Genomic DNA, 10,905 nt, shown 5'->3' with positions numbered 1-10,905 from the left:
AGAATCTCCTCCTCGTACTCCTCAATGATTTCCTCAAACTCATGATCTCCGATGGTCACGATCTCCGCCAACTAGTTCTCTACATGCATGCGATGATGATGCAACACTTAGCATTTTGACAACAGCAACTCTTAAAATAAGAATACACATGCTAAGGTACTAAGCTAGCTCTAATGACTAAGATACTAACCACTTATCATTTTCGCAAAAACAGGTATGGATTCATCTAACGGTTATTAACTTAGCAACTAAAATGTAATCTTACTCTTATTGACGATTTAACTTATATTACCACAAGGAGCACCTAACTACGCTAGTACTTAGCCTATTCTAAGGCTACAAAAATTACAACGCGCACATAATAATACAATGAATCTACTGTAAAAATTTCATGGTCAAAGCTATTACCAATTTGCCACAAAAATTCCTACAAATACTAATCTAAATAATACTAAACACTCGCAAATGATTTAATAAGCCTTAGCATCAACTCAGACCTGCATCATCTAATCATGCCATCATATAGACAACATTTTCAGAAACCCAACAAAATTTATTTCACAATTTTTGAACACCTATGTGAATTGATATTAATTTTCAAAGTTCAGCTCAGAATGTAAAATATAAAACTATTTCTAATTCCTTAAGAAAAAGATAAAATGAATTCTCACTCCGTGGCCCACCACCGCGCGGCCCACGCGGACGTGGCCCACCCGAGACGGCCCACAACAGGTCGACCCATGCGCTTGCTGTCAACTTTGCAAAAACGTCCTCGCGCTACAGACAAATCAACCCGAGGTCTGTAGCACTATTCTCGAGAGAGAGGCTATGCAAAAGGACCTCACAACTATCCTCTTTTACCACAGCTTGGTCCTTAGCCACCCCTGCGTGTGACGGTGCAGCGGGCACGGCAATGGACGGCCACGCCGACCAACTAAGGCACGCAACAGCCCCACTAGCGGGCCGACCTGCATCTACGGTCCTAGCGCCTACACTAGATGAAGTTATGGGAGCAGCGTAGCTTGCGGGAGCGGTAGCCACGGTGAGCGGCCGCGTGCGACAGTGGCACGGCCATACCGGCCATCCTAGACCACCGCGTAGCTATTGGCTAGCACGTGAGCAACCCCAGCTTACCCCGTCACGGCTGTGGTGATGGTTGAAGGAACGGTCAGCGGAAAAGGAATGGCCGCGCGCGACCTGAGGGGTCCGACGACGCTTCGAGATGGCGTAGCCGCGTTAGCAGCTACGGCGAGGCAGTAGAGGTGCAAGCGAGGCGCGTAGGGTGAAGTGGAGGTGGAGGCGAAGCTCGTGAGGCAGCTAGGTTGGCGTAGAGTGGTGCGGTGGGTGACTGCCCTCGTCCACGGCCGAGCCCGGCCTTAATGGCACGACGGAGGGAAAACTCCAAAATTGGAGCTTGATAGGGCTCGGTTAGGACTGTACGTGGACTTGGCGTGTAGCTAGGTTCCTTAATTGACATCTAGCATAAGTAATTATACAGAGATCGACCGGGCGCTGTAGGATCAGCTTCGACGCGACGCAGCCTCGTCTGCCCGCCTTCAATGGCGATGATGGTTCGGCGCTGGTGGTTTCCATTTAATGGAAGATGACAAGGGCGAGATGGTAACCGGCTGCACGTGTGGCGCAGAGTGAGGCCAGCAACGTGTGGAAACTCTACGTCGCCTCGAGGAGCGGCTGGTCGCTAGTGAGGACACGCACGTGTGTGGGTGTCACCGCGGCGCTACTAGGCAACGCGACACCAGGGTAGAATGTGCGCGTTGCTGCGGTTACAGGCTCGACCATGTGCTGCTGCAGCACCATGAGCGGGACGATGACGAGGCAGCGGGACCCGAGGAGGGCGGTGCGCACAGCAGCGGTGATGCGACGACAGCGGCAGCAGCGCGGCACGACAGTAGGACAGCCAGGCGTAGGTGAGCGGCGGGCGCGGCGGCTAGCGGCGTGCCCACCGTGGCCAGGCTACGGCAGCAGCAACCGGCCAGCGTGGCCACGTGCGCGCGTGCCCGCGCGCCCAGTGCACCGACGCCGCGACATTGGGGCTGGATGGCCTGGTGACCGCGCCCAACATGAGAAGACAACCCGAGTTCATGTTATGCACGGATTTTAAAAGCGTTCGAGACGTCTAACCCGTTGATCTATTCCCCAAACCACTTTTGCTATACCTTAGAGGGTATATTAGGCTACTAAAATAAGCCATAATACTACCCTACTCCTTAACCCAATTTCTCTGCAAAAATTGCTAAACATTACAATGCCTAACCTTTCAAAAGTTTATGAAATTTTCTAAATGTTAAATGGATTTCTGTTTCTAGTTGCACTTTTAAGCTATTGAATATAGTACTTAACAACATTATCTCTCAACACCAAGTATTTCATTGTCATCTACAAATCTCACATTTCAAACTTTATTAAGGTATCGCATATATGTTTTATAGCGTTTTTGTTCAATAAAAAATAGTTAACATCCCTACTTGCTAACTTTATAAATCACGAATTAACTTTTCGTTTTACGTCTTTACGACCCGTTTAAGTTACAATGCTTTACCTATTCATCGCATCACATGCAATATCACTGAAGTATGATGCTCATGACATGTTTTAGCAAGTGATTCACTATGTAACACCAATGGTGTTACAACCCATAGGTAATCTATGGCGGTGTAATTAAACTGAATCCTCATGTGATTATACTTCCGGTCACAAAATAATTCGTCATGAACATCTCCTTATATTACATACTCCCTCCATTCCAAATAGTAAAGACACTTTTATTTTTCTAGATACGTAACTTTTGCCCTGCACTTAGATATACATTATACTTAAATATATAGTAAAAACAATGTACGTAGAAAACCAAAACGTATTATAATTTGAAACAGAGGGAGTACATCGCTTCTATGATTTTTTATGTCCTCACTCACTATAAGGATTTCGTTCAAAGGCCCACAAATTTCTTGGTGCGAAGTTTAGAGGGTGTTTGATTCTTTAGTCGCTCCTAAAATTCATGTCACATCGAATATTTAGATACTAATAAAGAGTATTAAATATAGATTAATTATAAAATCAATTACATAGATGAAGGCTAATTTGCGAGACGATTTTTTAAGCCTAATTAACCTGTCATTAGCACATGTTTAGTGTAGCACCACGTCGTCAAATCATGGACTAATTAGGCTTAAAAGATTCGTCTCGCAAATTAGTCGTAAGTTGTGTAATTAGTTTCGTAATTAGTCTATATTTAATACTCTATGCATGTGTATAAACATTCGACGTGACAGAAATTTTAGGAGCGTCCGTAAAAACCAAACAGGGCCTTATAAAGCGGTAGCTAAGCAAATGTCTCACAAGTCACAAGCATAACTAACCATGCACATTTGTGGAGCAAATGGCTCTACGGCACACAATGCATTCCCAAACGATCATTGCACTGGACGTTTGGAGAGCGACAACTCCCCTGTCCCTGGGCCCTACATTTCCGTATCATAAAGGCGAACAATAATGTTCAAATCTTGAGGGTGCAATTCCAAAAAAAAAGCATCCCAATATCCAGAACCAGATAACGCGCGGCGGTGGACCGGGTCCACACAACTCGATCAGCTTGGCCCCAGCCTCTCCCCACGTTCGAGCGGCCGACACCAACAGCTGGACCCCACCGCCTCCTACACCCGCCGCTCCACGCACCGACCGAGCCCATCCTAGCCGTCCGTTCCGTTCCGTTGCCTCCGTCCCGCGCTTCCCCGCTCCCGCACGGAACGCATCACGAGACCACCACCGCCGCCCTGCCCACCGGCTGCTCCCTTCCCTTCCCGTGCACGACGGGCGCGTCCACATCCGCGCACCGCGCCGACGAGCCACCTGCGATCCGAGCCGTCCGCGGGGTCAACAGTCAGCACGCACGCACGAATCTCGCGGGGGCGTTCGCCTCTTCCTCCTTGTTGCCCTCCCTCCTTCGTCCACGGCGACACACCACGCGTCGCCGACCACCACGGCACCGCCACCGCCACCGAATCGTCGCTTCCCATAGACCATCGAGGCGCCGCACGGTCCGCTCTTCCATCAGGGCTCGTCCACTGGCCAAAGCCGCCCTGACCCTCGGCGCATTCTCTCCTCTCGGTGCCGACTGCCGAGATCTCCCCGGCCTTCTCCCGAGAGAAGTGCCCGCGCTTGATCCGACGTCCGCGATGGCGGTGGCGGCGCTGCCGCAGGCGATGGACGCGCTGTCGCGGCGGGCGACCATGCTGCGGGACTCGCTGCGGCGGAGCGAGGGGAACACGGACGGCATGGTCGCCATCCTCGGCTCCTTCGACCACCGCCTCTCCGCGCTCGAGGCCGCCATGCGCCCCACCCAGGTTCGCCCCGTCTCCTTCCCCGCCATTTCGAACGCGTCGCGCCTTCGTTTCGTTGGATGGAATGAAATTTGAGGCGGGGATGGCTGTGTCCCTCTGTACTTGGTGGTGGGGTTGCAGGTGAGGACGCACGCGATCCGGACGGCGCACGAGAACATCGACCGGACCATCAAGGCCGCCGACGGCATCCTCTCCCAGTTCGACCTCGCCCGCCGGGTGCGTTCGTTCATCCTCTCTCAGAAGTCAGAACGCTAGTCCTTTAGCTGAAATCGGGGTGAATTGCATTTGTTTTCTTGTGGCCATTGTGTGGATCTGAGGGCAATTGAATGTGCAAACGGGCAGGTGCTTTGTGCTGTAATAAGGGACGGAGCTAATTAGTCTTGGTTAACACGATTAAGCTGTATGTGCGGTTAATTAAGCTCAATGCAGGAATAATTGATACAGAATGACTGTTCTCGAATGGAAGGATATTACTCCTGTTTATTTAAGGTTATGTTATTTAGGGTAATCTGGTCAGTGATAATTTTACCATTTACGAGATTAAAGATTGAGTTACCATAATGAGTTACTATAATTATAATGTTTCTTTTGAATGGGATGCTGTTTTTGTAAAAAATCATCTTGAACTGTAAAATTGATGGCTAACTGAACTCCTTGCATTGAAAGTATAGTAATCCTGCAAGTTAATGTTGTTGGCTTCTGGTCAGGCTTCGAGTTCAAATGTTGCTATTCTCGCATCTTCCCTTAGTTTGTGTGGTTTTTTTTTTCTTTCGTGCTTTAGGCTGAGGCAACCATATTGAGGGGTCCCCATGAGGATTTGGAGAGCTACCTGGAGGCAGTGGATGTGCTGAAAGGCATCGTTCGCTTCTTTTCCTCAAATAAGAACTTCAAGAGCAGTGAAGGAGTTCTGAATCATGTCAACAATCTGTTAGCTAAGTCTACTCTGAAGATTGAAGAGGAATTTAAGCAGCTGATGGGTACATACAGGTAAGGCCGTTAACTTATGGCTGGTGCATCTAGTGATGCAGAGGCCCACTCATGAAGGTCTCCATCATCTATTTCCCTCCATATAATGGCAAAAGAACAGTTAACTTATCACTGTGTTCTTCTAGTGAAGCCTGAGGCCTGAAGTTGTTCTTACCTAAAAAAAATTGTGTTGATTGTCGTTTTCTTTTCTTTTCAGCAAACCTATCGAGCCAGATCGCCTGTTTGACTGTCTACCCAAGTCTCTGCGGCCAACAAAAGGTGATCACGAGGCCGATGGAGGCGGCCGTTCTGATCATCCATCCAAAGGCTTGGAGACTGCCGTATACAGGACCCCAACACTAATTCCTCCCAGAATATTGCCTCTCATGAATGACATAGCTCAACAGTTGGTTCAGGCTGGAAATCAGCAAACTTGCTACAAAATCTACAGGTAGGCTTTGGTTGTCTTTATTATTGTTTTACATTTATTCTGAGCTCGTTCCTTCTCGATGGCACTTTCTGTCCTTGAATAGGGATTTTAACACTTGATTCTTTTTAATAATTCAATCTATTTCCCCCCTTTTCCTTCAGTGATTCCCGTGCTTCAGCACTAGAAGTGAGCCTTCGGAAGTTAGGAGTGGAAAAACTTACCAAAGATGATGTGCAAAAAATGCAATGGGAGGCTTTGGAGGCTAAAATTGGAAACTGGATACACTTTATGCGAATTGCGGTGAGGATCCTTCTTAAAATGTACTCATGTTATGTATGTCCATTTCAGCATCAAGTTAACAATGTTATGCTTTTCAAACAGGTCAAATTATTACTATCAGGGGAAAGAAAAATCTGTGATCAGATTTTTGATGGTGTCAACTTTAACAAGGGCCATTGTTTTGCTGAACTGACAGCAAATAGTATTATAACTCTTTTCAGCTTTGGAGATGCTGTTGCTAAAAGCAAAAGGTCCCCTGAAAAGCTGTTTGTGTTGCTCGACATGTATGAAGTAATGCGTGAACTTCAACCAGAGGTATTCTGGAAGTACCTCATAGAGGCGACTACCCAAATTTTACATACTTTTCTATGTTGCTGTGATTCTAAACTATTTGATATTGATGATGATTACAAAGATGTCAATACCACCTTTGCTTGATCCCTTGTTTTTATCAGATTGAGGAAATATTTGAAGGCAAACCTTGCACTGAGATGCGTGAAGCTGCATCAAGCTTAACAAAGCGATTGGCACAGACTGCTCAGGAAACATTTTCAGATTTTGAGGAGGCAGTTGAAAAAGATGCTTCAAAAACTATTGTTCAGGACGGAACAGTCCATCCTTTGACTAGCTATGTGATTAATTATGTTAAATTCCTATTCGAGTAAGTATTCCCTTTCTCATATTGGTTGTGAATCTATGGACATGTAAAATTGTTGATCACATAAGTTTGACTAACCTACTGTTAATAACACTATTTTAACTGTGGCTTATGGGGCTTTATGCTTCTGATCTTCTCAAGACCATAGTTTTTGATGAAGTAGAAAGGATTTCCAAGTGCTAATATTAACAGGCTGGTTCATTTAGGAAACAAAATTGTACCACAATACTGAATAAGATTTTGAACAAATTTGAATCAGGGAAGTTCAGCCTATAGGCTGTAATACCAATACGAAGCTATTTATAACATCTTTTGATCTTGCTTTTCTTAACAAACTTGGGCACTTTCTAGATTCTAGAATTTATCTGGTTATGAATTAGTTGTATTTTTCATTTACTCATGAAGCAATGTCGCATTTGTTTATTCTTTTCCTGTTGTTGTTTCTGAAATTTCATGCATAACAAATGTTACTCTGATTTGAACAGTTACCAGTCAACATTGAAGCTATTATTTCAGGAATTTGATATTGGCACTGAGGCAGAATCTCAGCTTGCTGCTGTTACCACAAGGATAATGCAGGCCCTACAGAATAACCTAGATGGAAAATCTAAACAGTATAAGGATCCTGCATTGACATACTTATTTCTTATGAACAATATCCACTATATGGTTAGATCTGTTCGCAGGTATGTCTGTGTTTATTACAAGACCTGTTTCGTATTATGTTATGATAGCCTGTTCATTTAATGATCTCTTTTGTTGCCTCAGATCAGAAGCAAAAGATATACTTGGTGATGACTGGATTCAGAGACATCGCAGGATTGTGCAGCAAAATGCGAATCAGTATAAACGCGTTGCTTGGGCAAAGGTTAGTGGATCGGCTAAATCTTCTAGGATCGTGCATGACATATTGCTTTTTTGTTTGGCTGCATGATGTTCGATGTGCAATCCCCTTTTGGCCCTCTTTAGGGAATGTATCTTTTTTGTCTTGATCAGACTGCTGTTTAATCAATATTCTTTAGTGGCTATCACTCTGTGAATACAGCATGGATGTATACCTGTTCAATCTATCATAAATCATAACGAGGGTACAATATCGCTCCTTATACATTATACATTTGCTGCAGTTAGAATTTTTTGTGAAGTTAGGCTGAGCTTACAAAGTAGATCTCTATTAAGTATGGTCTGACCCTTCAATTCATCAGAAATTGTAATGTCCGAAAGTCCCTCTTGTACATCCACTATTAAGAAACTTTATGCACACACATGCCATTTTATATTTAGTAAAGCAAAATGTGTGGCAATGCTGAGCTGGCGTGGACTTAATGTTTGTAGGCGTTTTTATAGTTTTCCTCTACCTGGCAAGGCATTCTTTAATGTCCATTGGAGTTTTGGATACATCAGTTAGCATGTTTGTTATGTATTAATGTATTATTGCATTATCGTACACAGTTACATATAGAATTGCACTTGACTGTGGCTGCTCTGCTTCTGTTATTTTAGATTCTTCAGACACTTTCTGTTCAAGGCGCGGGCAGCAGCGGTGACCTGACCAGCAGTGGTGTTTCAAGAGCCACGATCAAAGAACGGTGAGTGCTTGGAGGCAAAACGTTTTTAACTGTCTTACGCAACAACAGAAATCAATAACCCTCCAATGTCTTTTGCCTTGTCAGGTTTAAGTCTTTCAATACGCAATTCGAAGAGCTCCACGCGAAGCAATCACAATGGATCGTACCTGATCAAGAGCTGCGAGAATCCTTGAGGCTTGCTGTAGCCGAAGTCCTGTTGCCAGCCTATCGATCTTTTATCAAACGCTTTGGGTACATCATCAAACAATTTCATTAGTCGGCTGCTAAGACAGTAGTTTTCCTGTTCTTTTACTAGAACATGGAATGCCTTCTATTGCCAGTAATTTGCTACATCCTGCAGCTAGCAGTGCTAGTAAGATGTGACTGTAGTATCCTTGTGACTTTGCAGCAATCTTGTGGAGAACAACAAGAACCCGCAGAAGTACGTTCGGTACAGCCCGGAAGCGGTGGACCGACTTCTCAGCCAGTTCTTCGAAGGGCAGCAATGGGCGGAGCAAAAGCGCTGAGCAACAGTGAGTGAGAGAGACGGCATGAGTACATCCAGATGCCAGTAAGTTCAACAGCACAGATTTCTTTCGAAGCAACCACCGGTCTTTCTCTCACTGCATATATATAATATAGATATATATGCCGAGCACTACCAAATTTTCTTTTCTCAGAAAAAGCACGCCAAAGTTTCTTTTCTCTCCATTTGGGTGGCTGACACGGAAAGCTAACGGCGAAAAAGTGTTGGTGGCATTTTCTTGATGGAGGTTCCTCAAGTTAACTATACCGTGTTGTTCACCTAAAAAGTCAAAAGAAATGAAACCTTTTTTTTTTAGGAAAAGAAATGAAACCTACGTTGTGGCCTTGTGGGTTCACAATCAGCGGTTCCAAAACTAACCTTTTTTTGTTGGTGCTGTAGAGTATGTTTTCATGAGTATAGAACCCTATGTTGCAATGAAACTGTTCCCTAAGAAAGACAGATGATGATGATAGTGGCAATTGAAGCGATGCCATGAACCTAAATTTTCAGCGGCAGTTATGACGAGGGGAAAAGAGGTGGTAGCGTTTTCCTCTTCTTTTCTTGCGAATTGCGATCCTACTCGAAGGAGAATAAAGAAGGAAGCAAACGTCTTTGTTGTTTGGTATGTATACTTTCTATGTAGGAGTAGATAGCAAGTGACGGATCGGGCAAAGGACGTTGCTAAGCTTAACACGATTTGCTGTTAGCGCCACTACGACGCCATGGTTTCACTGGAATAACGTAAAGATGGTCCGGGAACTTGCTGGTCTGTATCTTTCGGTGTCGATTTATTTATTGATACAAAGGGGAAATCTCATTCCCATTTTACCTTTTTGATGATATATAAATCTCACGAATCCGTCTTTCTTGTGCCAATAATTAAAAAGCAAACCCAAAAATTCCTCTCGTGATTTGTGACTCTTTTCATTCACCGCCACGCCTGCAGAGAGCTCGATCTGGCCGTCTCCCTTTTGGCCTCCATTTCAGCTGCTTATCGATGGAACTCCCTCGAACTGCAAGCCAGGTCGAGAAAAACTACCGAATGACCATTTCCGCCCCTTTTTAAATTTAAAAATTCGAAATCAGTCCGGCAACTCGCAGCGAAGTTCCTTCATGAGCACCGCATCGCTTCCTAATATGTTTTTTTTAACAAAACTTCCTAATATGTTTTTTTTTGTTATTACGTATTATTGTAGTACTAGTATGATAACACTATGCGCGAGCGATGATTGATCTTCCATTCCGCTGCCAAACCTCGTGAACTTAACACAAAATTTGGCCAGTCTCAATAGGAGTTTTATCAAAGTTTTGTTTGCATTTAATAGACTGTCACATATGTGTTTTTGATAATTTGACAATGTTTTTAAGAAGAACGAGAAGAAGTGAGTTTTATAGGGGATGAAACTTTCTTGTTGCCACGATTACCAACTCTCTGTAAGCCATAAAATTAAATGTCTATTAAACTATATAATGAAACTTTTCATTAAGAGCGAGTGTTTTATTTATATTACATTTGGTTTTATACGATGGTATGGCAATCTTGTGACCGGCCTTAAACATTCTTGTAAAACTTTTATGCACTGTGTTGTAACTGTCTATGGCGTGCAACATGGTTGTGACTATCCTTTGCATAGCAGCCGGATTAAGTTGAGTGGGGGTGTGCATGACACATTCTCCGAGGCTGCAGGATTGTCTCGCTCAAATGTACGGCGTATACGTCAACGGACAATGATTCAGTTATTATCCCTAAAAAATAAAAATTGCCCATATCTTGGCTTGTGCCTTGTGCTCACAATCGTCACCGTACAGCAAATAGGGAAATGGCCAATATAATGAAAACAATAAGGAAAAACTACTTTTTTTTTGTGGTTGCCGTCTGACACGTACTCCCTCCAATACTGTATAGTATTTTGTCCACCACATGTTTTAAACTTTTCCAGCATTTTCAACTGAGTCTATGAATTTTTAAAGTGTTTATTCATGGTTTATCTAAGTGCGAATTCAGGTTCATGATTGAATCTAGAGTGAATTTAGAAGAAACCACTTGAAAAGCTAAAGAATCCAGACAATCACTTTAAAACTTCACGACTTAGATAAAAATATAAGAAAGTTTAGAG

General features: G+C 44.0%; 1 protein-coding gene across 1 annotated transcript; it reads left to right on the top strand.

The window, feature by feature from the left end:
- The first annotated feature begins 3,485 nt into the window (after positions 1–3,485).
- On the top strand, positions 3,486–8,833 carry LOC136487788 (exocyst complex component EXO70A1-like). The gene is made up of 12 exons (XM_066484900.1): positions 3,486–4,364; positions 4,482–4,577; positions 5,143–5,348; positions 5,545–5,778; positions 5,919–6,057; positions 6,139–6,351; positions 6,492–6,697; positions 7,180–7,380; positions 7,463–7,562; positions 8,198–8,283; positions 8,368–8,514; positions 8,672–8,833. Exons 1-12 carry the CDS (start codon positions 4,197–4,199, stop codon positions 8,787–8,789), a joined length of 1,914 nt encoding a protein of 637 aa, XP_066340997.1. The 5' UTR covers positions 3,486–4,196; the 3' UTR covers positions 8,790–8,833.
- Positions 8,834–10,905: the final 2,072 nt, after the last annotated feature.

The sequence above is a fragment of the Miscanthus floridulus genome, chromosome 10 (genome assembly GCF_019320115.1).
Source record: "Miscanthus floridulus cultivar M001 chromosome 10, ASM1932011v1, whole genome shotgun sequence".
NCBI classification, from domain to species: domain Eukaryota; kingdom Viridiplantae; phylum Streptophyta; class Magnoliopsida; order Poales; family Poaceae; genus Miscanthus; species Miscanthus floridulus.
This window is presented reverse-complemented; position numbering and strand designations above follow the sequence as displayed.

Excerpts from the sequence above, each read along its gene's own strand:
- LOC136487788 (XM_066484900.1), top strand. The coding sequence starts at position 4,197 with ATGGCGGTGGCGGCGCTGCCGCAGGCGATGGACGCGCTGTCGCGGCGG. Across the intron at positions 4,578-5,142 it reads AGTTCGACCTCGCCCGCCGG|GCTGAGGCAACCATATTGAG; the intron begins GTGCGTTCGTTC and ends TTCGTGCTTTAG. Across the intron at positions 8,515-8,671 it reads TCTTTTATCAAACGCTTTGG|CAATCTTGTGGAGAACAACA; the intron begins GTACATCATCAA and ends GTGACTTTGCAG.